General features: G+C 41.9%; 1 protein-coding gene across 12 annotated transcripts in view; it reads left to right on the plus strand.

The window, feature by feature from the left end:
• Window positions 1-27,416, plus strand: part of Enox1 (ecto-NOX disulfide-thiol exchanger 1) — a 531,696-nt gene that overhangs the window by 409,407 nt on the left and 94,873 nt on the right. For all 12 annotated transcript variants that reach the window (XM_047554196.1, XM_047554188.1, XM_047554186.1 and 9 more), the window contains 2 exons: window positions 2,153-2,270; window positions 25,148-25,332. In XM_047554196.1, the coding sequence (XP_047410152.1) occupies window positions 2,153-2,270; window positions 25,148-25,332 (303 nt within the window). The remainder of the gene's footprint in view (window positions 1-2,152; window positions 2,271-25,147; window positions 25,333-27,416) is intronic.

Raw genomic sequence — 27,416 nt, forward strand, 5'->3', positions numbered from 1 at the left:
TGGGGGTGGAAATGTATGTTCCAGAGGGATAGGTGGAATGCAGTCCAAAAAGTCTACCTGTAAAGGGTCTTTGTGCCTCCTGCCACTCTGCCACCTCTTTAGGTATACATTAAGACATGGAACTCTAAATTACCTTTGATTTTCTCTCCTACATGTTGCCTAATTGATTAAATACCACTTGGTAATTTGACATTGTGGATGATTTCTCAGTTGCATATAAGCTTGATAATTGGCTTGATTTTTTTCCACATTCGCATGTATGTACAGCATCTGTTAATTATCTGCAGCACCTCTATGGATTTATTAGAGTGTACTAGTGATTTACTGCTGAACCAGAGGCACCCTGTGGAAACACCCTCAGCACCAACCCCCAGTGTTTTCCCATTCTGCCACCCTTCCCCGCAAAAACAGCTGTCGTGTGACAGTTTGTCATTAATTGTAGGGACTGAACAACAGACCCTTTCAACCTCGTTATTCTTTCCACCTGACTTTTTTTTTTTTTTTTTCTGTTTCAAGTATTTTTAAACCACGCTTCTGGGAATTGGACTCTTTATCAATAGAAAAATTAACTGTCCACTACCTAAATATATCCCCACTAATCATAGGGACACTGCCTCCAAGACCTGATGATGTTATTTAAAGCAGAATTGGCACCTCTTTCTTCTAGGTGGCATGGTCCCATAAGGAGGTGCTTTCTGTCATCCCAGGGCCTCTCAGGGCAGCATTGTGATGGCCCCTCCCTGGACTTTGCCTCTCTGTCTTCCCTCTTCCATTTCCTCTGCAAGGGTGATTCCCAGGGTGCAGAAGTGACCAAATACTGTTAGCAATAATTTCCTTTCCCTCATGTGTAGTTGAATTCTAAGAGCTAAAGAGAACAGAAAATTGAGAGAACCAACCACCTGGGGTGATGGGCAACAGAATGATGTTTAAAGTCATGCCACTAATAAATTAGGTGTAGTAATTTAATTTGTTGTTTTAACAATTTTGCTTTCATTGAGACTCCAGTTTAAAGGAGGAAAATAGAATAATGGAGACTTTTCCCTATTAAGACTTTCTGAGGACAATACATGTAAGAGAACAGAATGAATGAGGAGTCACAATATATAATATGTAACTTGGAAAAAAATAATGATATCATTATTCAAAGCAAATGATTATAGTGGCTTGATTTTAGGCATAGTAGTAAAAAATTTAATGTGTAATTCTTTATACAATGAGTTTTCATGTATACAATTGCATTCAAACAGTCTTGTATTATTATGATTCCCTGCTTATAGATGAGAGAACAAAGGCTCAAAGAAATTGAATGACGTGATTGCAGCCACCCCTCCTCATTAGTAGAGAAAGTAGGATCTCTGGCTCTAAAAGTGATGCTGAAGCAACTAGCCATCACCACAGAAACCGTAGCCCCAACATGATAATGTGAGACCCAGAATGAGAAACATCTACTTTTATTTTGTTTCCTACCATCTTTTGAATTTTAAACTGAATGTTGTGAGTGTGCATGTGTGATCACACACAGGCACATACATACATGCAAAGCGCTATGTTCGTGTGAAAATAGCAGTGGTCAGTATCATCAGCTTAGCACACAAGGTGTCTAGAGTGATGCTAAGCCTCTAACATGCATTTCCTCATTTCATCCTCAAAACCCTTAGCATCACATTATTCCAGGAAACAAATTGAGGCTATGATAATAAGAAGAAATGTTCCTAGAATTACACCATGGGCCAGTGGTAGACTAGGCTCTTCTTAAACTTCTGTTGCTCATGTTCCTTACCAGTAGCTGAGTCAGCTAAGTAATAGGAATTTCTACATAAACTTTGCCAGAGCCCTGCTAGGTTATTAATCCCTGCTCCCTTTCTAACAAATGATGAACTAGAGATTGAAGAGAGATTTAAAAATTTACCAAAGGGCCTTTATCTAGGCATTGGCGAGCAGGGATTTATCTCAATTCTGACACCAAAGCTTTTAACCTTTCTTTTACCCTAACCCCCTTAGAACTTCATTGCGGATGAGGTGGAATGATGTTTGGGTCCAAGCTTCAGATTCTAAACATTGATATGTCAGTCCTAATAAACCCAAAGACCACTGGGAAGAGGTAGGACGGCTGTGTCCATGACTCTGACAGTCCTGTATCTTCTGCTTTCAGGAGCTCCGGAACGCTCAAAGTGAGCAGCTCATGGGCATCCGCCGTGAAGAAGAAATGGAAATGTCTGACGATGAGAACTGTGACAGCCCTACTAAAAAACTGAGAGTCGACGAGTCAGGTAATGCTGACCACCACCACACACCCCAGGGTCCCATCGTGAGCATCCGAATCTGCACATGGGGAATGAGCACTGGGAATGACCTCATAACTCACTTTTGAGTTATACTGAACTTGCGTATTTGACTGACTCTGCCTTTTATTAATAAAACTTTAAATTCCTTCTTAGGAACAGAGTGATTTAAGTTGCTATAGTTATTTCTCCATATGTAGATCTGGGGCCATTATTACTTTTTTTTTTTTCAGGGATATTTGCCTGTTCCCATAAAAATCCTTTTCCAGAGGGTGGCAGCCACAGCTGAAGCTGAAATACAGATAAAATTTGGTTTCAGTCAGTGTACTTGTTACTTGGGAATTGTTTAATCCCGAAAGACTCTCTTTAGCCTCTGAGCCAACATGCTGGAAAATTAGACTTTTTCCCCCAATAAATTTTAGTTCACCTAACCTGTAATCAAGGATGGCCCCATTTGGTACCAAGCGAGGGGCGTCACTCCTTAGATTATAAAAAGGAGAAATTTGGAGAGAGCCTTGCTTTGTATGTTCTGTCTAATCTGAGACGCTGATTAAAACTCTCTCCTGGAATTGTATATAAATTCTTTGATATTGTAAGAGCAGGCAAGTTAAATGCTCATTCAAACCCGAGACACCAAAGGAGACAGCTTGTCTGAGGAGAAGGGTGTTATCTAAAGGATCTGAGAAGACCCACAGTTGCCACCATTAGCAGAGAAGAAAATTAGAGAGATGGCATAGATTTGCTTTGTCTCCTTGTAGGTACCAGTGAATAAAGTACACACCTGTCTCAGGCTTCTTAACAGAAAGATTGCAGGAGACTAGAAGGAGGATCTTTGCTAATTTGTCGGTAGAAGCGTAGAAGCAAAAGGCTTTCCTTCACCCTCTGATAGTTCACTGAAATGAACTGAAAGTAAACAGACTAAGCAGGAGAAAAAGAGACACAAACTTCTGACACACGGAGGCAATCACATGTGTAACCACCCCCGAGAGCTCAGAAGCTTGCGTACCCCTTTTCCATAGAGGGGCAGGATGGGGATTATAGACAGTTTTCAGAGGAATAGCAATTTGTTTCTAGGGCTACTCAGTGGGCTTGGAGAAACACAGTGGCCTGGGACAATGAATTTTAAATGGTTCTCTTTGGAATGTTGACTAGAACCAAATAGAAGCAGTGGAGTATGACACAAGTCTGTCCAGGTGAGTTGACAGATGTCAGCCTCTCTTCCTGCAGAGTTCAGCTAATGAAAGCTCAGGCAAGGACCAGAGGGAATTGTTCTCTTCCTTGGAGGGTCTGGACTCAAGGCCAAGCCTCTCCCTGAACCTGCTGCTCTTTAGGTTCCTGTAACATAAAATAATCAGCATTCCAGGGCCCATATTTTAGGGTGGACTTCCTTCAGAAGTCAAAACCAGGATTGCAAAAAGAGCAGGTCATTGGGATGGCAAAGTGGTTAGGATGGTCATGAGCAAGCTCCTGCATCCAGGCCATGTGGAAGGGATTTTAATTTCCTTAAAATAGTCCTTCTCAAAAGCGCGGTCCCCAGTCTAGTAACATCTGCATCCTCTAGGAATGTATCAGAAATGTGAGTTCTCAGGCCCCACCCATGACCTACTGAATCAGAGACTCTAGCGGGAGAGGAAATGAGATCCAGCAAACTGTGATTTAAGCCCTGCAGGGGATCCTGATTGATGTTAGCCGAAGTTTGAGAACTACTGCCTTAGCAAAGTACAGCTTTCATCCTCAAATTCCAGACACGTAAATCTTTCAGAAGCTTAGCATACCAGTAGGCACCATGCCACCACTTTCTGAAGCCATATATCCTTTGTCTGATAAATAAACCCAGCATCTGTGTGTCAATGTATGTCTCTCATTAAGCCGATCTCACATTTCTCAGGACTGTTTTACTATCGGGTTTGGATTTGTTTATTTGAGGGAACCACCTTTCTCCCAGCATTTCTCTTCTACCAGCCTTCATGTGTCAAAAGAAGGGAGCATTGGTGTGATTCTCTTAAATTCAATGAGATCTTGAGATAAATAAAACATTTTTTTCTAAAAAAAAAAAAAAAAAAAACAACTTTTATTGTTTTTGAAGTTTGTAGATGAGGGGCAAGCTGACATGCAGCCTTGATTCTTAATATCCTTACAAGGTAGGTGTAGAAGAAAAGAATTGAATCAATCAGAAATTTTGATTTGAACTTGTGGCTTTTTCCCCCCTCTTTTTTGGTGACATTTCTTTTTAAACAACCTGTCAATTGTCCAAAGAGGAAATGTGTATAATTTCAGAGTCTGCTTAGGAAAGGACTAGAATAAGAATGAATCTGAACAGTACACTCAATGAGAGGTCCCAGCTAGCCATGACAGCAGGCATCCACCTCCAGGACTGGCTCCTGACCTCCGCTGTTGAAGTGTCCCTGGAGATGTCAAGGACTTCTCCCCACTGCCAGGGACCAGAGGTCCTCTGGAGGTTTGCCTGCAGAGCACTCTTCCCAGACCTCTCTTGGTTTATTCCCCGGCATCTGATGAGAGCATGAAGTCCAAATTGAACTTTGAAAAACTTTCACCAGGCTTGTTACTTGGTCAGCAGAATTAATGAACAAATGCAGCGCGTGTTCTCTGCCACGTACTGAGGGAAGAGATGAAAGAACTGGAGTTCAAATGCCAGGCCCCGAGCAGTTCAAAGTCTTTTCTGTGCTTTTCAAAATGGACCAGAGGACGTGGCATGTGGTTTCTGGAGAAAGCACAGGACTGATTAAAGAGAAGGGAAAGCAACTAACCTTTTTTTATTCCGCTGGGCCCTGAAGATCTGCCCAAAGGCAGGCAGTTGTTTTTCTTTCAGACCTGGGTATTCGGGGACATGGCCTGACAGCAAGAATCCTTTCTGGTATTTTGACTAAACCACAGACAAATCCTGCTAACTACTGCTTGAAGCAAGGCATGAGGAGACAGAGACCTGGGAGCCAGAGCAAAGCACCTGCCAGTGTGTCTTGTTAGGTGACACACCACTCATTTTTAGGTACAGACTTGCAACTGCCATTAAACTGCATAGAAGCTGGCCTCAACATATAGTGGTGTGATTCACCAGTAGGAATTGCCAGATGTGGAAATAGGTGTGAAATTCTCTGTTTTTTAAGGAATCCCTTGTTCATGTCCTCTCTGCTAAAACAGTGGGGATTTTACCTCAGTTCTCTTTGGGAAGTAACTAGACCAGGAATTCTTGGAATCTCTAGGGAAGAAAATCCTTGGTGGCTGTCAGGGGCCCATAGTGCTGCAGGGTGCTCAGGCCTGGGCATCCCAGGGCCCCACTTAGCTTGTTCTCTAGAACAGAAACCCCCTGCAGGGATTTATTTCTAAGGGAAATGGAGAGAACTGACTTTGCTTCTAGAAAAGGCACAGTTTATTTTGTAAGGACCTGATGATACCTTGGGTTTGATATTTTTTTTAAATAATCAAGCTGGGCGCAGTGACACACACCTGTTGTCCCAGTGACAGGGAGGCTGAAGTTGGCGGATAGCAAGTTTAAAGTCAGCCTCTGCAACTTATAGAGACCCTGTCTCAAAATAAAATTATTAAAAGGCTGGGGATCGGCAAGGCCCTGGGTTCAATCCCCAACACCTTAAAAAAAATAAACAAAAAATGATATTCAAAAAATAGTTTATATATTAAATACTAACATATTAAATATATTTAAAATGGTAATAAAAATATTTCGAAATATCCTTTTCTTATTATGAAGACTATTTCAATGTAGTCTTACTCTTAACTACAAAAAATAATTCAGGACATCTTGGACTGGAGTTCCGGGCACTGCAGTAACTACAGTGTGATTCTGGGTGGGCGGGTCCTACTTCCTTATCCTCTGATCTCAAGGGGAGAAAGGAGTTTGTTGGTACAAAACTAAGATGCTGATAAAAATGGAAATGGATTCATTAACAAATTTGAAAATCATGATGGATTTATGAAAGCAGCCATTCAAGGAGACTGGTGTCCTGCTCTGAAGCCTGTAAAGATAATTTTTTAGACAAATTCAAATGGATGATAGTCAGGAGGTCCATTCACTTCCCTGTTCCTCCCTCTCTTGATCCGATCTCCTGTGTCTTCTCCTGCCTCTCTCTTTCTTCCCCCTCACCTCCATCACTCACTCCTCCCTCCCTTCAGGTTGACGGTGGGGGTGGGGCAGATGTATACAAGGAAGGAAAAGGAGAAGAGGCAGAGGAAGTCTGTCCTAGGCTGTAAGACCCAGCAGGGCAGAACCTGATTAGTTTTAGTGTTGTGAGAGTGGGATGAGCCAATGCATGTCAGGCATTTCTGGTTTTAGAGATAATGCCCAGCACAAAATAGGTGCCCAGTGAGTGTTCACTCCGCTTGTTATCTCCCTCTTCTCCAGCACCTAGCCCTGGGCCTCTCCCCAGGTAGCTCAGTGAAAGGTTGTTGACTTCACTTGCCTATTCCCCTTCATCTGCTCTTAATGTTTTTGATGCCTTTGCCCCAAACATCATGAGGAGGATGGTAACCCTAAGAACATTTACTCTGATTAAATTCAAATGGCAAATGTTACGAAGCATGTTCAAATATGGATGATTTCTTTCCCCCAAATGTGCAGAACTTTGTACGAAACACTGTGCTGCATGTTGAATATGCATCCTTTTAATTACTGATGACATTCATGGAACACCTTCTCATAATAAAAGCACGGTGGACCCAGGCAGAGTTAGATGTGGCAGTCCTGCTCTCCAGGGTGTAAGATGCCTTTTGAAAAGAACATTTTAGTTAATAAAGGTTCAATGCCCCAAAACACGTATATCCTAATGTCAGAAAATTAAATTTAGTATAAACCCAAATGAACATCACTACCCAATGTACATGCCCCAACCAATATTTGATGAGTGTACACTGAACACAAATTTTAGAAGAGTGAAACTAAAACAACCCTTGCTTAATAGAAAATCCTTAAACCATTCCATAATGTACAAGTGAATGCTCTTGGATTTTCACTATACCTCATTTAAACTCTCAAACTCTTTGAGAGAGCAAACACTCTTTTAATCATGAAGAGTGTTTTCTGGGTTATCAGTTCTCCATGGAAATTCACAACATAGGAACAGAGGTTTTTTTGGTTTGTTTTGTTTTTTAGATTTCACTAAGAAGTCAAAAATTTTCCAAATCTTTCAGCCAACAAAGTTGAGTTAGGAACTCAATTAAGTTCAATTGGAATTAGCAGTATCAGTCTTTATACCTTTATATGTAGCTGGAAATGTTAGGTTAAACAATTACTGTATATAAGGCTTTCTCTGGTCATCCCCTTGATTTCTTTGAATACCAGGACTATCTTTAGTTTTCTGATTTAGTTCATTTCCTGCATGGTCATGCTTCTGAAAGATCCTAAAAGACACCCAACAGGGATATTATCATTAGGCACAAGCCTAGGAAGAGACTCATTGGCCCCTTACACCAGGCAGCTACAAAAGAGAGTTCCTAAGTGCCAGACCAGGCTCTTGCTGCCAACTGATAGGGCTGACTGCAGAAGGCCATGTCACTGGCAGCTGCTACAGGCTTCCTTTTAGGAAGCATTGACTGTGGTCTAAAGCAGCTGACTCTGAAGCTGCTCCGAACTTGGCAGAGGGTCAAGAGCATTGACACATGGAAAGCAGGATAGCTCAGTGAGAGACCACAGGCTGGGGTCTAAGCTCCTGCACCAGCAGCAGATGCAGAAAGCAGGGGCGTGCATCATTGTTGAATGGAAGCCTGGAAGGATAAGACATTTTCCCAAACAGTGACAGCCTGGGACACTATCTCCTCAAAGAGAAATAGAACAGTGGTTCATGTCCAGCAGCAACCACCAAATTAAAGGCAAGCATTTTCTTTTCAACCACAACCAAACATCTTTTGGGAACCTAAGTGCCAAACAAGGAAAAGTGATTAATTGCACTAACATGACTGAAAGATGGTGGTAGAAATCTTCTAAGGTGATTGAGTAGCTGCTTCCTTCTTTCCTTTTTTTTTTTTTTTTTTTTCAATCTTGCCAAAGGAATTCAAACAAATGTTTATTTGGGATCAATTTTGCAGTTTTCTGATATAGTTACAATTTGCTTTTCATAATGAATGTGGTTCTGAAAACTGTAGAAAGTCATTTCTTTTTTCAAATTGCTTTACCTTTTAAATGCAAAGAGACAGATGCTATTAAATTGATACTGCAGCACAGGTTTCCTTTTAAATGGAAGCCCTCCTGCTGCCCAACCAGACTGTGTTCATCTGCTTTATATATTCACATTTCCAGTGTAACCTTCATGATCTTATTTTTATATTGCACCTAACTATGCTATCATTCCTGACACCTGTCATACTTGCAAAAACTTCCCACAATCACATACTTCATGTAAAATTGTCCCATTGACCCATGTTGCTGAAATGCCATTGTGTCTCCCCAGTATTCTAACTACTGTGCTACCCTCCATAAAACTCAGCTGAGCCCTAGCTGAGGTTCTTAAACAATCCATACCTGGTTGCTACCAGTGTGGAGTTGGGTGGATTCTTCAAATGGCCCATTTTCCCAGCTGCATTTGCAGAGCAGATTCTGGATCTGTGAGACCCTGGCTTCTTGCTTCATGCCATGAGCCCCGTGAGCCTGGTAGAAGGCTTGGGCTAATGGGCAGTTGGCAGGCAGAGGAGGAGTGTGAGGAAGTTAACAACCAATCTTTTGAAAGGGAGAGCTGAAGAGACCTCGACCTGGGAAGGGTTCAGGCCAATGGCCAGCGATCAACATGGGGTCACAGCATGGCCACTGTGTATAGCCCGCAGTGGCCTAATGCCTCTCAACCTCCAGGAGAACCATTCTCTAGATTACAGTCAATTATGTTTTCCAGGCATTTCGTTCTGGTAAAGCTTGATGCAGGACCATTACATAGGCGAGTAGATTTAATCCCATTTCCTTAGTAGGCTTTAAGGACACTGAGGGAATATTTATGTAATAAGATGCAAAGTTGCTATGGAAAATACTATAGCAACCTAACATCTCCCAGAGCCAAGCAGCCACTTGTAACAGCAATCTAAATTTACATTTATTTTAGTGTCATTTTATCGACACTCTTAGTGTCTTATTCTGACAGGATGTTAAAATATGTTTTCAGCTTGCATTTGAGCAAAATTAACAAAGTGTTGTTGGAATTTAAGTGTGGTTTGCACAACTTCTGGAAAAAATCAAGACATTTTTGAAGTTTAGATGACAGAATCTGGGTAAGTTTGTAAGCTTCCCCACTCCCAAAACACGGTAACAAATTCCTTAGTAGCATTTATTCCTAATTTTTTATTTTCGTTTTTAAACAGTAACTAGCCATTCCTGGTTGCAAAAAGGAATCATCCTTTTTAGTGTTGATGTATTTTGTTAAGTGCTCACCTGCGATTCTGCTATGCTTATAGAAAATACTGTAAGCAGGTCAACCCATTGCTCTCTGGCAGTAGGGAACATTTTTTTTATATTTAAAACATTATATATCACATTAAATAAAATTTTATCATTTAAAAAAATCTAATGATTAAGAATTATGAAGGAAAAGAAAATAAGACAGTTACATGTTTTGATTTCTAATTTTTTTTTCTGAACAAATTAACTCTACGAATATTTTTCTTTGTATTTTTTAAAGCTCAGTAACAATAATTCTACATGATTTTTGGTTTCAGACAGACCTCCTGTGCAACAAGTCTAGAAGATGAAGCTTAAATCTTTGAAGTAGTTATAGCAGATACCTGAGGTTATTAAAGTTTTGATAACTGGACCAGTCCTTCCAAGAGCATAATTTTATGTCCCTTAGCTGTGAACATGGCTGAGAAATTTTAGATATGTAGGCCAGTTGGTAGGGGGAAGGTAGTGTCTATTGATTTTCTTTCCCTCCCCATCTAAAAATTTGAAGTATGACTATAATGCTGGTAAAATGGAACATTAGCCCAAAGAATCAATACCAGGCCTTATTAAAACATATTCTCTTACCAGCCTCTCAGGACTGTGATGTGCTGCTGATGAACATTGTCGTTGTAATCTCCTCTGCTTATATGCCTCATTGTTCATCTAAACACAGTATACGACATAAAGGTGTCTGACCTTCACCAGAGGATGGACGTCTTGTAGAATTCCCAGTAGCCATACAACTAATGAAAAAGAATATTGAAAGAAGTACTTACTTTCTTCCTTTTCTCAGAAATTCCACTTGTCATTATATGATACTTATCTCGTATTTAGAAGCCCTGGAAATTGAAGTGCTTAGCAATATAAAACATTATTATAGTAAGCTTGTTCATGTAGAAATGTCTTAGAGACTCTTCTCTTGTACAGAGTTGAATGCCCTCGATTCCAGGGAGGTACTCAGTACCAACTATTCTCCCCAGTGTCAGGACACAAAGGGTGAAGCCTTCTGGGAAGTTGCTAGAGAAGAATTTTATTTAGATTCTTCATCACTAAAGAAAAGAGAGAGAAACATTTCTGGGGAAAAGTCATAAGGCAGAGTCTGCCAAGTATAGTGCTTCAGGCAGGTGTTGCAGATTCTGCGATGAGCCCACCCTGAGTCTTATTAGAGCTCCTATGTCCCAGAGGCCCTGGCTTTCTACTTGGGACATGTTGGGTCATTATAGCTTGAAGTAGATGCCTAAATTTTCAGTTCTCAGAATTATTTTAGAAACTAGTAAATATTTATATTTATTATTTTCAAGATGGGGTCTTTCTATATTGTCCAGGCTAGCCTCGAACTTCTGAGTTCCTGCCTCAGCTTCCTAAGGAGCTGGAACTACAGGCACACATGACCATACCCAGATTAATCATGTAAATACTTAACACTAGGATATTGGTTGGTTAATGGCACATCCATGAACGGCCTTGACAAAGAATCTTGTTTTAGAAGACTATATAATGGCATGAGAGAATGTTCTCAATACACTGCTAAGTGATGAAAGCAGTTAGAAATCATCATGTGTAAAATAATTCCAAACGTGTTTATGTATGTGTTGTTTTCACAATTCATATGTTAGGGAAAAATCTGAAAGGATATGGACTAAAATATTCAGTGATTGTCTATGGAAGGTATGATTACAGGTGATTTTTATTGTTTCTTCTTTGTGCATTTCCAGAATGTCCACAATAGGTACATGTGTTCTTTTAACAAAACTGTAATAAATATTAATTTTGAAATTACCTAGAAGACTGTGGAAAACTAATGTTGGTTGAGGATTACCTCCTCTCCATTTCCAATCATTTTAACAAGTCAAAAGTAGTGACAACTAATATTAGGTTATTGAATTATCATCTCTTGTTTTAAATTAGAGAACTTCCACATTTAACATATCATAATAATTTGCTTACCATCCCAGATCACATCATCTTAGAATTTTCTATTTCAAGGGATGATCACATTTGCATAACTTTTAAATGAAAGATCCAAGAAACAATTCAAGTTCTGAACTGGGTAGAAAATGTTCTTACCTGCTTGGAGATGGGTGACAATGTGACTCTTGAGAGACCTTAGAAATGTTCTGCAATTTCTTCTCTTCTTTACAAATAGGAAAGTGCAGTACCATGTCTAGAAGTTATGTTATTTGCTCAAGAGAGTAAGTGGAAAGTCTAGAATCAATATTAGCTTCCTTCTTTTCAGGCTAATGGCCTTACAATGGTGCCCCTGAATTTTGTGGGAAAAAGACTCCAGAATCTCTCTCAACTGCCTTAAGCAGGGTCACAGGAGCACCAGTAATCAGGTAAAATCAACCAAGGGCTTTGGATGCCTGCTCTGTACAGGAAGCCATGATGCCATTTGGAGGCAAAGGCGACCGGAGACATTTATTACCTTGAAATGTTAATCCAGACAGAGCTGAATGAGGTTTATGCTTAGTCTTAATTTTCTGTATTTTCTGCTATCTAGAAAGAGATTTTCTTCAACATAGTGTACCCAGCAAATTGTTTTTAAGCCCATTCCAACAGAAATGGCAGCTTTAAAAAAAATTTCAGGAAATTGACACAATCCCTTTTCTAGTTGAGTGATATTTATTTCCACAAAGCAGAGCCTGCTGCATGGCTTCGGGCAAGAGAAGAAATGCTTTGAAGAGGTGATGCACACAGAAGGCGCAGCACTATGTCACATGTCTCCTCGGATAAACCACACACCGTCTCAGCCACATTCTCTGCCTCCTAGCCCCCTAAAATCATAAAGAGAAAAGCAAGGATACCTCTCAGAATACAGGCATGCTCTTGGTGGTTGATCTGAAATGATCTGAGCTTCAGTGTCAGCCCTTGAATTTCCCCTCTCTTCCCCTGTTCTCTCAGCATCCCAGGGCCTGGGAGAGCCTACCAAGATCATCAGTTTATTCACTCACCATCTAATTTCAAGACTTATTGAAGTGCCTCTCCTTGTTTTCCTTTTCCTGAGACTTTGCTTTATGAGATGTACCTCTCAGTATATCTTAAAAATAGAAGTCTGAGGAAGAGTGTCTACAATATTATCAATCTTATTGAGTTTCACACACTCAGGGAAGGTTTGATCTGGAAGAGGTCTTGGAAGTAATATATCTTCTCCTTTCCCCTAATGTTCTAAATGTAATAAGAAAAAAAAATGAGTTTGGGCACCCCTAATAATCAGGTGAGTTGCTGAATAAATACAAAAAGTTTATATTGGATGTTTGTGGAGTGTTTGTGATCACAAGTTTTCAGGTGCAACTTGATCTACAAGGTATATTTGGCAGATCTTTTGCAGGGAGGATGAGAGTTTTCATCTATCAGTGATTTAACAGTCACTTCATAAAATATCTCTACTGCATACCAGAATCTTCAGTGGAGTTTATATACTCTGAGCATCCTAAAGCCATTCATTTCTTCACCTCCATGAATTGTCTTAAGTGATGTCATAATACAAAACAAGGATGAAATTAAAGCAAATATTCAGCAAATTCTTTACCACGTGTTTGATGCAGTATTCTTTGTCTTGCAGTGCCACATTAAGGGAAAATTTAGCAAATGTGGCCTTAGACTAATTGGGACTCAGTCTGTGATGCCGAGAGTCTTGCTTTCCTCTTTAAAAAATCCTAGCGGCATGTCATCAATTCTCCTTTTCCTGAAATAGCACAAGATCATGGATCCATACAGTCTCTGCTTTTCTATGCTCTCAAAGTCACGGCCAAAGGCTGACAGAAAAATGCTGATATGAAGGACCGTGATAGCTGAGAGTATCTGAGAAGTGTAAATCTGTTCACCTGGACTCTCAGCCCTAGAGAAGCTTTTGTGTTTATTTTAAGCAAAAATAGTGAACAGGTGCTGAGGTGAGCAATCTTCCTCCACATACGCTCTCATAGGTCAGTTCGAGACCCTTCTTTCTCCATACACAGCCCATTTCCTTGTACACATAGATGGATAAGGATTTGTTAGATGAATAAAAAGGGAGTCAAAACAAAAATAATTTTTCATGTCTTGGGGAACATTTTGTGTTTCATTTTGGACCATAAAGGTGGGGGGAACATTTCTTATCTAAATAGATACTACTGATAATAAATATTAATAGATAATAAATATTAATAGATAATATTTAGATAATACTAAATAGATAATCATTATAGTACTGACCACATTTTTGAGATAAGGACCCTGAGGTCTCATGGAAGTTTGCCCCAAGTCTCATAACTGGTTTATGGCCTCAAAGCCCCTTCTCTCTCTACCACCCTTCTGCCTCCCTTCTATTTAGAATCCATGTCTATTTGATGCCGATGTTGATGGGAGCAGAAATGTGGGGTGCAGAGTAGCAGAGGACCACTGCTCCTCAGAGATACCCAAGAGCCCCCAGACTGCTGCATGTGTCTGGTCCCGCTTTTCTGTGGAATTGTTCTTCCCTAATTACATATCAGACTCTAGGGCAGGAAGAATAAAATGACCTTTCAGGTCCTTAAAACCCAGGAAAGTATGGCAGGTAAAAGATGAAACTAAGAGGAAGAAGATTACAGAAATAAGTAAGGTAACACTTGAAAAGTAGAACTAGGTTGAAATTATTACAGAGGAAAAATATATCTTGATTTTTTTTTTTTTTTTTTTTTGTAATTGAAAGTTGTTACGTCCTTGGGCTTTTGAAATAGAAATTAACATTTAAATTGGACTTTTTGCCCCTTCTATGTGACATTTAGGCTCCTAAGGAATATTATAATTGATGCTGGATCATCAGCATCATGTTAACAAAGCACTTTCTATAAAACTATCAGTAGCACTTTCTCTCTCATGTTCAATAAAAAGCTAGTAACAAGAGAGCTGCTTTCTCAGAGGAATTCCTTTAACCTTTCAGAAACAAAATATTTCATGCTAATTCCTGCTTAATTGGAAGGAAGTCATTTTTAAAAAATCATTGAATATGGGTTTGAAGTTGGTTCCATCCCTGACCTCTTTAATTTAATCAAGGTCACCTCATAAACTTGCCCAAACAGCTCTATTTCTCAATTAGAAAAAGAGGCAAAGCCGTTTAAAAGCATTTAGTGTCTGATTAATAATGCTTAACTGGTGCTTCAGCACTTGCAGGGGCTTTGTAAGGAGTTGCTGCTAAGAATAAAACATTGCTACCTGAAAAATTAGACTCATCAGAAACTCAAAACAAATCATTTTAATGAGCAAAGCAAAAACTGTTTTTTGGTTTTTTTTGTGTGGGAAAGTGAGAAAGGTTATCTTGCTTAATATAAAAGAGGGTTTTAATGTCTGAACAGCTTTCTCCCAGGGAAAAATTGCTATAATTTAGCCATCCGGATGGTTTATGAAATTCACATACTCCCCTGCCCAAGGACTCAGAGAAGACAGATGTGGAGTTTGCCAAAGTGGGATTTTTGTAACACTCAAACTACAGGGATAAAAAGAAGTAATGAGATTGCCTGATGGAAGAATGTGATCTGGAGCAGTCTGCATGGATGAAATATCAAGCGTTCTTCAATATGTCTTTGGAGCCTTCTGTACTCTCCCACTTTCTGGGCCTGCTGAGGACAGTGAGCTCATCTTACACTGTCTTTTGAGGAGAGGGTCATTTGGGTGGTCAAAGCATCATCAGTAGGGTTCTGAGAAAGGAGCCTGTGAGCCTGAGAACTGGTGTCCCTGGCAGGAGAGTTTAATGTCTGATTTAAAAAAAAAAAATAGACAAACAAAGTCAGAAGCTCCTCCAAGTGTCTCAGGGTTGTTTCTGGCTTAGCTTGGCAAATGATGTTGCTTCTCCAAGGCTCATCTTTCTTAGTAGTAATGTATAAACAAAGCTTATGCTAAAATTTCCATGATGAGTCTGTGAGAAATAACCAATTAAGGGACTTGGTGGCATTTTGCAAATACCAGGTACGATGGTAACGTGGAGAATTGATACTGGTGAGCAGTAATAAGAGGTATAAATGAGTGGGTCACATTCCTGGCTGCACATGGAAATCACCTAGGGCACTGTCTACAAATACCAGTGCCAGGGGGTTAATGCCCCGGTATCTTAATAAAACACATCCCTCCCCCAGGTGGTTCTAATGCACAAAGGATTGAAAACTAATCTGTAATGTGAGGAATGATGGCTGTCAATAAGGAAGGAACCCAATAGTCGTGAAATGTGAGACTGAGAATAAAAACGAAGATAAAATTGTGCCATAGACAAGAAATGACTGACAAAGGCAATAACAAAGGATCAGAGGAAGGAGAAATGAGAAGGAGGGAGTTCAAGTCTAGCTTGAGCCAGGCAGGGAATTCCCCTCACCAAGTCTCTGCCAGGAGCATGTGCAGTATCCTCTGGTTCACTGAAAAGCGGGTGTTTGTGGGGAAGCAGGGTGGCCTGATAAGGGGAATGTGATGTGAAGCAGGGACAAATGTCCCTCTGACTCCTGAAGAACCACCAAGGACTGGTTTTCTCACCTGTCAGTAGTGAGAGAAGGAAGCAGTGACAGAGTCTAAGGTGCACAGGAGGGGCCTCCTCTCCTACAGCAAGAGGCTGGTCTGAGGACCCCTGGCCAAGGGCGATCAGTTCCAGAAGCTCCACCAGGCCTCTCCTGGTTGCAAGCCACAAGCCTGTCATGGCTGCAAAAATATGACTGCAAGAAAAGTAATACATGACAACATCTAGTAGATCAGAACAATGTATTCTGGAGATGGAGCCTGGAGGATTTATGAAAGCATTCAGTCACAATATCATCACAGGAGAGGCAGTAAGTAGCATTCAGAGTGGAGCAGGTAGATGGATGAAATGTGAGGAGACGTGGCAGAAGGCAGAGAAGCCGAGCAGGCCATGTTGGATGGTAACGGCTGGAGAGGAGAAGGTCCTTTCTCTAACAGAAGCTATTTGGGAAAGAATGAAAGCAAGCTGGTGCCAAAGATATAACAAAAGTACAAACTGCAGGAAGTTATGAAGAAGCCTTTGGAAATGGGGTGCCAGTCCCTAAAGACTGAGGCAGCGGGTCTGAAAGGCCATCATGCGAGGAGGGCTCTTCCCACAGTTGTGGCAGTGAGAAAGGAGGGGGGCCTCTGGCTGTGAGGGGAGCCCTGGGCAGGGCTGGTTCTCTGTTGAAGATTGTGGGGTTGAACCGGGCTCTGAGGTCAAACTCCCAACACACAGAGAGGGGCTAACAGATCACCTGGGCAGGCAGGGCTGCTTGTTTGGAAAAGGGTCATATTACTTTTCAAATTATAATTATGTAGGGGTCTGGGGAGAAGAAGGAGGGAAATCCTGCTTATTGAGGGGAAGGATTTGTGAAGGAAATGAGAAGTCCTCCTTTGTTAACAGGGAAGGAAATTAGTAGGCCAGGAGGACAAAGGACTGACTACTCCTAGGCTGCAGGCTCAGGAGGAGGTGAGGAGTCACTGGGGGCTGGGAGGAAGAATGCGGTGTAAAGCTTCTCTCTTACTGGGTCTTCCAGTCTTCTGTAAGCAGTAGACAGACGAGACCAACTCATTTCAGAAGTCACTAAAGCAAAATCCATGGGTGGAACCTGGCACTGAGGGAGGGACACATCATGAGGGAGGTTCCCCACTTCCAGAAACCAGTGTCATTCTGTGACATATTGTCTAGCAAAGGCTGACTGCCCTACAAAATAATCCTTAAATGCCTTAAAGGTTAGGGAAAAAAAGTAGTGCTAGGCCTTGGAAGTCAAAATAGAGATTGAAAGTGAAAAAGAAAACTGAAATCTGATCAAAAGAAGAGCGAGAGCAGGGAGACCGGCCCTCCGGAGGCACCTCATACAGAGCTCCTGAGGGGTTCTGTGAGGAGCTGGCCTCCCAGGCGCCTGGCTGACCTCACCTCATTGGCTCGCACCTTCTCCTGGAGCTTGTTGTGTGCTTGTTTAAGCACTTCCTGCTGTGCTGAGACCCCACTCCTACTTCCCTTCAGCTTCTGGGTATGGGAGGCCTGGTGTGGAGGCCCAGTCCCACCTGCTTCAGGAAGGAGCCCTCCCCTGCTCTTCCACGGCCAGCAGCCTTCTCCTCTTCTCCCAGTGTCGGGAGAGCCCATCCTCATGGCTTTCACCAGACTCCACAGCACCTGTGGTTCTCCCTGCGGCTGGGCTGGAGCTCCCGAGGGCAGGTTAGGCAGAAGTCAAGAGCCCCGCTTCCCTGCCCTGTCCTATCCCACCCCAGCCACCCGCTCTGGGTTTCCATGAGGACTCGAAAGCCATCCTGCACCCAGTGGAGCATCATTCAACATTTGAAATGACAGACTTCACCAGCTACCAGAAGAAGTGAGCTTGCCTCTTTATTTTGCTTATTTTCCTCTGAGGAAAATGGGGCTGGTTGGGGGAGGTATCCGAGGATAACAATCCAAGTGGAAAAGTGATAAGGCATGATGTGAATCTCAATCATGTCAGGAGCCCCGCAGCACCTGACAGGGCTGCCACTGTGCAGACTGCTTCATTAGGAAGAGCCATGTCGGGGAGGGACAGAGGGTTTTTTTTTTTTTTTCTCTGAGTCACCTGCTGCTGGTTGTGCCTCCAGACTCACACTGAAGCCATTATAATAACAGGCTCTAGCTTACCTGTACTCTCAAAATTACCCTTATTCCACTGGCCTCATACAAAGATGGAAATAGACACTGCCTTATGCGTCTGTTTAACTCTCCCTAATAATAGCTAATGCACAGACTATAATACACACTGCAAACATAAAATGTTATGTCAATGCTAAGTTGTAATAATAATAATCCTGCAAAAATGTAGCAGAAGGAATTTCCATGAGCAATTTGAAGAAGATTGCTGCTTCAGTGGTGATACAGGTGTTACTGAAAAACAGATCGATTGCACTTTGTTGGCACCAGAAGAGGCTCTGTAAGGAGAAGACCGACTGTTCAGCAGACATCCCACAGTGCCCTCCAGCTCTGCCCAGACACTGGGAGGCACCGATGGCAAAAGCAGCCCGAGGACCCAGATCCTTCATTCAGTCATCTAAGGTGGGGCTGGCCCTTGTCCCTGTTCCACATCAGCCCACTGAGAGTAGAACGAGGGGACACCTCTACAGGAGGTCAGAATTAATGGGAGAGGAGTCTCTGCCACCTTTACTCTTAACTGAAGGCACGGATACCTACAAAAGCAATGCATAACTGAGTTCAGAGGGATGGACAGTACTCTGCCTTGGCTCTTCAGGAATCCTGAGGTCAGCATGAGTCTCTGGACACAGCTCTCTTAATGAAGATTTAATTAACAACTGAGGCTCATGAGCATAGGGACTAGTGGGTATCACTGTGGCCCTCCGCCAGGAGAGAGGTCAAAAGAAGGGATACTGATGTGGCTCAAGTCAGGCCTGCAGACTTCTAGAAGTTTAACTTCTGCCTTAATCATCCACAAATTTGTCCTACAGAAAGACTATGTGTTTATTTTGAAATAGATTGGCCCCCCTCCACTTCCCTAGCAGAGCCTCTTTCCAGCAGAACACTCCCCAAGCAGAGCCAGAAGTGGAATGTTCACCTGTGTTAGGAACAAACCAGTCACCACATCAGGGTCCCTGGCTTCCCCCTTTCTCAGGTTGCAGCACATAGGTGAACCTTGATCATTTGACGTCATGGAATATAGTTCTAGAACCACAATCTGTACCTCCAATCAGCTGAGTTATCTCAGTCTCCCTAAAATGTAGCTCCACTACCTGTAAAATAGAAATAATAATCATATTTATGGTGCCATATTTTGGTGAGGATGGAAGGAGATGGAGATTGTGCAAGTGACATGCTTATCACAGCACCTGGCACGTGGAACTCGCTAGCTGTTACCACCAGGACTGCTATGACACTGTTATTTGGGGGAAATAGGGGAAGGAAAACAAAGTGGCAACTGTCCCTTTTGTCCAGGTCTTCCCCTGACTCCAGAAGGAGGTGCTGAGGGCATCTGGGGCCTGAGCACAGCAGGGAGGCAGGATTGCTTTCACAGGCGCACAGCAGAGAACGGGGTTACACAAGAAAGACACCAAGTAATAAAATGGCATGACAAAGTGGCATGTGTGGTTCCTTGAGAAGGATCTGTCCAAACAAGACCCAGTTAGGAAACAGGGTCTGGAAAGAGCAATGGGTATCGAATGTGGTCTTAGCAGCATTGGCACCACCTGGGGAGTTGGAGGAACCTTTGAAGATGCTGGAACTTCATCCCAGGCACATGGAACTGGAAACCCTGGTGGTAGGGCCCAGGAATGTGTGTGTCTTAATCTGTCTGCTAGGAGGCCCTTGAAGAACAGCAGGTTAGAGTAACACCAGTGGCTATTTTAAGTCCCAAATTTTAAGTGGCTTAACCAAAAAAAGCATTTTATTTCTGGATCCCAGAACAGTCCAAGGCACCTTTCTTGGACTAACTCCGAGACCCAAGCTGTTCCAGCAGCAGGAAGAGGAGGAGGCACTACATAGAAGGCTCACATCACTCCCTCACACTCTGCTGATGACAACTCACCAGCAACCTGCCAGGGCAGTCACCTCTTAGGAGGCAGTACCACTTGGTGCAAAGGGAAGCATGAGTTTGGGTACACAGCATGATGTGTTTGCCACAGAATAGTGCCTGGAGACCTCAGGCACCCCACTGAAAAACTGAGAATGAAGAAGAGCAGATGCACCCTCAAGAGAGTCCCCAGGTCACTGGGCCATAGCTGCAGCTCTGTTTCATAGGGGACCAGAAGGCACCATGGTGACAAAGAAGGGAGCCCTGGAAGCACACAGATGTGGAGACATCTTCCAGACTCTGAACCCATCCCATCCTCCTGTGTTCTAGATCTACCAGTACAGTTTCCTACCTGGGAAACAGCCAGTGGAATTCTTTGGAAAAGACTATTTGAATGTGGGAAAGAAATTCACAGTTCAGCAGTGTCCTCTCAGCATTCCAGGAAGACATCTGGCAAAGTAGAGGCAGAATGTAAAACACAGCATTCCCCAAAGACACAAAGACTAATGGTTCTGGAGAAATCCAGATAGTGCTAGCAACAATATGTTAAAGTGTTTTATTATTTAATTACATCTTGCCTGAGCATGAAAAAGATATTAACATACTGTCAGCTTACAGGGACCTAACCCAAAATAACTTACGTTTTTCTTATATTGCTAATTATTTTTCTGAGACTGGCTCAGGATGGTAAGAGAGAGATTTCAAGGCTTTCACCAGATTATTTACTTAAAGAAGTTAAGCATGCCATTATCTGTTCCCATGGAAACACCGTAAGTAATACAGTAGATGGAGGAGGAGGTCACATTGACCATAATTAATATAAAGAATAATGGTTTGCAGAGAGTCTAGAAAAGGATACAACAGGATACTATGTAATACTTTTGCAACTTTTCTTCAACAGTGCAATTTAATTGATCGATAAATTTTCATATACTAGTGTCACTTTGGGAGTTTTGCTAGCTAAGTTTTGAAATGTAACAAGTTTGTGTAGCAAAAGTTTTCTAATTGTTTTTACTCTTCATTAGAAAATTCTAATATTCCAAATTTTTTCTAAAGCATTGATCAAGTATAAAAGTATGACCATATTGGCCTCACCATTCTTATATATGCTACAGTTCTTGCCATGTTTTTTTAATAAAGTTGGTGAATTAATTGTTAACTAGAGGCACTAGATTCAGCAGTGCTTTTAAAAATCACTGAAGGAAGATTTAATTATGTTCGGTATAGTTTATAGTTAGGGTGTCTTATTGTATCCCTTTTAAAATTAAAAATTGGTAATCCATATGGAATGTGTCTCAGCTAAATATTCCATTCATGAGAACATAGTGTACTCCTTGGAGATTCTTATCCAAAGATGCACAGTGTGGTTATTTTTAATCCTAATACTTATTTGAAGAGTGGATTTCTTGTGCATTCTCTTAAAGGTAAATTTTATCATGGAAGCTTGATGACACATTTATCAAAACTTTAGTAGAGTGTCACAGAACTAAAGAGAAAGGATTAAGAGTTGACCCTTCAAATTTCTGAATTTTAAACACACTGAGAAACCACATGGGGTCAGAAATTGGGATTTTATTTCTTTAAGAACTGGTCCCTAAAAATATAACGTAACCTCTTGTAAGTGGCCTTGTCTGAGATAGATCCAGGTTGGCAGCACCATCCTGAATAATGTTTACAACAGGTGACCTGAAGTCAAGTAGAGTCAATATGTGATTTCTCACCCTTTGAAAGATAGCCACTTTGCTGCCACATGAATGACCAAGACTTTTTTGTAAATATCAAGCTTGAAATCATTTAATCAGGAATATAAATCAGTTAATGCCCCAATTATAAAAACGATGATGGGATTGGCTACAGTATTGATTTTTTTTTTTTTAATTTTTTGATGGGGCGAGCATTACAGCTTTCTTTCCTTCCTTCTCTTTTAAACATAATTACATCACATTCCTATTCCTGGAATGCAAACAGCATTGTATCCTGCTTGGCAGGCACAGTGGTCATTTGGCTTAGCCAAAAATAAGAACTCTCAGCAGTACCATTCCATAGGCCTATAAGAGAGTCCCTAAAATAATGGATGGTGAGCTTTCCTATATGTATTTATGTTCAGATAATTTATTTAAATAATGTTGCTGGCACATGCTTTATAGCTGCCTGCATTTTGCTACACAGATTTCAGCATATCTTGCAGACTATGCAATTCATTTGGAAAATGTAATTTCCATCCCTGCATACTAATCGATTTCTTCACAAACACCTGCTATCAGTTATGATAATAAAAATGCCACTCTGAATTGAAAAGGGGCCAAATAGAGCTTCCTAAGGAAATGACTTAAGTGTCTTTGAATGCCACTAAATGTAGTAATGTGCTTGTGTAGTGCCAACACTTTTTTTATCATTTGCATTTTCTGTGATTTTGCCCTATTACAACATCCTTCTTTCAAACGATGCCTCATAACCATTTCCTTGTGGATTGGTAAACTGAGTTGTCAGGAGTTGGTATCTTGGGGTGTGGAAGAGTTTTGAAGTTAGGCTGCACAATGTTTAAAAAAAAAAAAAAAAGCAATAGCTTGTGCTCCTGGGTATGCCCTAGGTCATTTCTGATTTTATATGTCCCTGAGAACTGTAAAATTGGCTGCTCCTTGGTTTTGCACACCCATTTACACCAAATAAAATTTCCTTTATTCATTCTCTTCAGCCTCCAGTTCATTCCACGCACCATTGCCAAACGAATCTTCCTAAATCACCAATTTCATTGTGTCCTTCCGCTATCCCAGGCACCTTTAGCTGGCAATTGGCCGCCCCACTGAGCCTGACCTTCCTGCCAGCCCCGGATGTGGCTCATTGTTCTCTCCCAGCTTCCAGGCGGACACTTGCCTTTTTGGTCAAGCTTCTCTCCTTCCTGCCCTGAATATTCTGCCCTCGAGTCTCATCTCAGGGTTTTTGCTTATGATCTTGTTCCTGGCTGAGCCATCCTTCCCCAGTCCTGGAGTTTCTGCCCTCCAAAGTCCTCTTTCTGTTCTTCCAGTCTGCATTTTTCTTTGTCTTCTCTAAACTCCTATAGAGAGTTTTCCTTTGTCATATTCCACTCTATACCAGTGGTCACGCTGCTCTTCCTGTGAATGCATTCATTTCCTTTTAAATGTGTCAGTTCCGATTTGATTTTAAGTTATTTGATAGAAGAGACATATCCTGTCCCCACATCTTGTGATCCCAGATTCCCAGGCAGACCTGGGCACAGGGAAGTATACAGTGAATGCTTGCTGACTAATTGATGCCTAATGGCTTGAGGTGGGGACTTTCCTGGTTAATTGCACGTTCTGTTTGATTAGTATTTCAGTGTGTACTCTATACATAGATTATCATTTTGCAGAGTGGAATACCATAAAACACTTAACTGTAAAACTATCATTAACATAATTTGATGTTTGATATTTGTGGAGAGAATTCACTGAGGTCTCAGAGCACCTCAGTAAAGCCCTATGATCGTTTTACCACAGTGTGCAGGTGGAACATCTGGGAGGCTGATCTCCATGTGGCCCTTGGACGCAGGAAATTGGGGCGGAGTTTGAAATGAGCAGGTGCTGAGAGCCTGATGCTCAGTGGCACGTCCTTACATACCAGAGGTCACATCTACGAAGACGTTTCTCATAACAAGCTTTTCAGATTTTCATCCACTTTTCTCTTGCTGTCAAAAGTAGAATTCTGTGAGGGGAGAGGAATGATGGGACACCCATGGGAGAATAGAAGGGAGAACAGGAAACTGTTTTTGAGCAGTGGGTAAATTAAACCCTTGGGGACCAACGAGGCACAGTGATGGAGAGCAAGGACTCCTGTGCTGACCGTCTGGATTTGCAGACTCTGTCGGCTACTCACTTTGTGTGATCAAAGAAGTATCTGCCTTCTCTGAGCCTCATTTCTGCCATCTGTAAAAATGGGGATCAGAACACCTTCATCCTAGACTTGAGTGGGGAGTAGGGTTAAGTGTGTCAGTTCAGATGAAGGTCTTGGTCCAGTGCCTGGTGCGCTGTCACTGTTCAGCAGGCCATTATTATCACTGGAGAGACCCTGAGGGAAGAGGATAGAAACTATGGAGATGGATTCCCCTCTTCTATCTTTGTTTTGTACCACTCTGTCTTCTATTGAGCTTCAGCCCTTTCTGAAGCCTTGGGATGTGTAAGACCCTGAGTGAACTGTCTTGGTTTCTCAGTGAGATGGAGATGTGAATGAAGTCTGAGTTTACACATAGGGAATTTCAGGTTTCAGGGAGGAGGAGGAGGAGAAGGAGAGGAACCACTCAGCCTTGCAGGGAAAAGAGTTTTAATCTGTTGGTGAAACAGATGGAACTAGGTTACCATTCTGATAGGAGTTAGAGAAAACAATTTGTGCAATTTGTCCCAGCAGTAGAGCAGGAAGGAGTGGTGTGCATATAAATTCCTTTCCCCTGGGAGGCTGCTGCATGCCTCAACCTGTGGAAGGGAACAGCTGATTATCTGAAAGAAAGCAGCACTCCAAGGAGCAGAGCAATTCTGCAAACTGAGAGCTGACAACAGTGTGGTAGATGTGATTGTTGCCTGAAATTCTGAAAATCCTCATCACTGAGCAACAAGGGCCAGTTTCTGTGAGGGCATCTGGGGTTGGGGAAGAGGTCAAGAGACAAGAATTGGAAAGAATGGATCTGTGCCTACAAGAAGCATTCATACATAAGACAGGGCAAATATTGGAGATTAAAAGTCCATAAGAGGGGTTGAGAGTGTAACTCGGTGGTAGAGTGCTTGCCTACCATGTGCAAAGCCCTGAGTTCCATCCCCAGTGCTACAAAAATAAAATTTAAAAAAATCCAACAGAAGTGATGCTTACCAAATGCAAAATAAAGAGCCCCAAGGGAAGACATTTGGGTCTTCTTTCTGAGCTGGTACAGTGTGAATGTTACGAGTTAGGCGAGAGACTCCCTTTCCCACTAAAGACCTCAATCTAAGTAAGAATGTAACTCATTTGAACTCTTTCTGTTTGTCCCTCAGCCCTGGCTGCTCAGGCCTATGCTCTGAAAGAAGAGAATGACAGTCTCCGTTGGCAGCTGGACGCCTACAGGAATGAGGTGGAGCTGCTGAAACAAGAGAAAGAGCAGCTTTTTCGAACAGAAGAAAACCTCACTAAGGACCAGCAGCTGCAGTTCCTGCAGCAAACCATGCAAGGCATGCAGCAGGTACCAGGCCCGGCATTTTTTTTTTTTTTTTTTTAAGAGGAAAGGATATGTGTATTCAGTGGGAGCACATTGGCAGCCATTTACCAGAAAAGATGAAGTAGAAAAAACAACAACCAGAAAGCTAAGTTCACAGGAAAGGAAAGTGCCTGTGGCACTTTATGGAAGGGTTGAATCTGGAGAGAAACCAAGCTTAAGAAATAAGTTGAAAAAATTTGCCCTGGAGGTAGGAAATAAAGGGAAAGAATTTAGGGGGGTAAAAGGTTGTATGTGAAGCATGGCCTCATGGGAAATGGTCAGCAAATCCTGGCTGATCATAGAGCAAGGTGTCCATAATCACTGAACTTCACATTCAAAGCATGACCAGTGATGTTTATGAAAGCAGGTTGTTTTGTTTGTAAGATCGATATAAATATAAGCTCTTTTGTTTCTGACTCTGGGTCACACTTAGGGTCTGGTCATTTGTAAGACTTGCTTGTTGATGGAATGGAGAATGCCCTGGGGGTGAAGCTGGGTGACTTTAGAGTGCCAGATTTGAACCTGGCAAACCGAATCTAAGGCTATGTATTTATGGGAATTGTGACAAAGGAGAGGAAGACTGTGGACTTTGGAGTATAAAATGTGAGCATATGTTGTGGAAAATAAGAGGTGGAAGAGAGACGAAAGCTTGAGTGATGGAAGTAGTGGAATCAAATCCAAGATTCGTAACTGGATTTGTATCTGAATACATTAATTGATAATTATGTTCTTAAGATGTTTGGGCCTTTGAGTCATCTTAGAATAATAGAGCATAAATTATCATCATTCCACCTGGGTATTTTTTAATGACCCCTCTGAATATTCAAATCCCACCAATATTTTCTGGGGGAAAAAATGATTGTTTTTATTTAAACAAGAGAAATTTTGAAATATTTAGTAAGTAGGATCCTTTGTTTTCAATTTCTCCCACCCATATTGACTGCTCTCTAAGCCCAGGAACTTGAATTGCCTAGAAAAGTGTTCCAGTGATTAGGGATAACTACCACAGAAACATGAGCCACGCAGGGAAAAATAATTGAGAGGGAAAGATATAAAAAAGAATCACGGATTGGGAAGTGAGCACGTTAATGGCCAGGTCACAGAAATTATGTCTTAAACATCTCTTGCCATTTTAAAGCAATTTTTGAGACTTGGCTTTGAGTCCTAACTGGTTGATGTTCACAGTGTGTGTTAGACTAATCAGTGAGATTCAGAGGTCAGAGCCAGCCAGGAAAATGTCATTATAGTCGTTGCTCAGGTCCCTGCACTTGGAAATCGATGTAACAGCTGCTGTGTGAGGCCCCAGGGTTGTCCATATGCCCCAACATGGGTTGGGGTGGGGGGAAGAGGGAGTTGCCAGGATGAGAATCTGGAGATTTCTCCAAAGAACATGACGCCTTGACATAGCCTGCAAACTACTGACACACTTCAAGCACCAGGCACTCTTTTCCTCCAGAAAAGATTAAGAGAGGTAAAACCTTTAAGGCTGCCGAAGATTTAAATCTGAAAGAAGTCAGAGAAGGCGAGGGATAAGATGTGACCTAGGGCTGCGTGTGGGACTTCCTTAGCACACGGAAGCTCTCAAGCCACAGCATCTGCCGCTGCCTTAGTTTGTACTGGCTGTTAGGTGGATGCATGACTATATCTGGCAGCACATCTCTAATACAGCTCTGATGGGTGCTTTTTTAAGAGTCCTGTTTCTATCCTATCTTGTCACATGAGAATGAATGACCACAGCTTGCTCATTTGAATTCTAGCACTAAGGATTCTCCTGATTTTAAAACCTCTCAATCTGCCCACTATCCACTTAGGAAACCAGGGTCTCCCCCACAACCAGCAAGGAGAGGAGGAGGAGGGGCTAGCCTCCTGTGTTAGTTTTCTTTGGCTGTAAAAACTACCTGAGATAAATCATCTTATAAGGAGGAAAAATTTATTTTGTCTCAGTTTCAGAGGTTTCAGTACATGGTCAGTTGGCTCTGTTGCTTTTGGGCCTGTTTTAAGGCAGAACATCATGGTAGGAGCTCCTGAGCTGCTGACTCTTGGCAACCAGGAAGCAAAGAGAAAGAGAG

This window comes from Sciurus carolinensis, chromosome 5, assembly GCF_902686445.1.
Source record: "Sciurus carolinensis chromosome 5, mSciCar1.2, whole genome shotgun sequence".
NCBI classification, from domain to species: domain Eukaryota; kingdom Metazoa; phylum Chordata; class Mammalia; order Rodentia; family Sciuridae; genus Sciurus; species Sciurus carolinensis.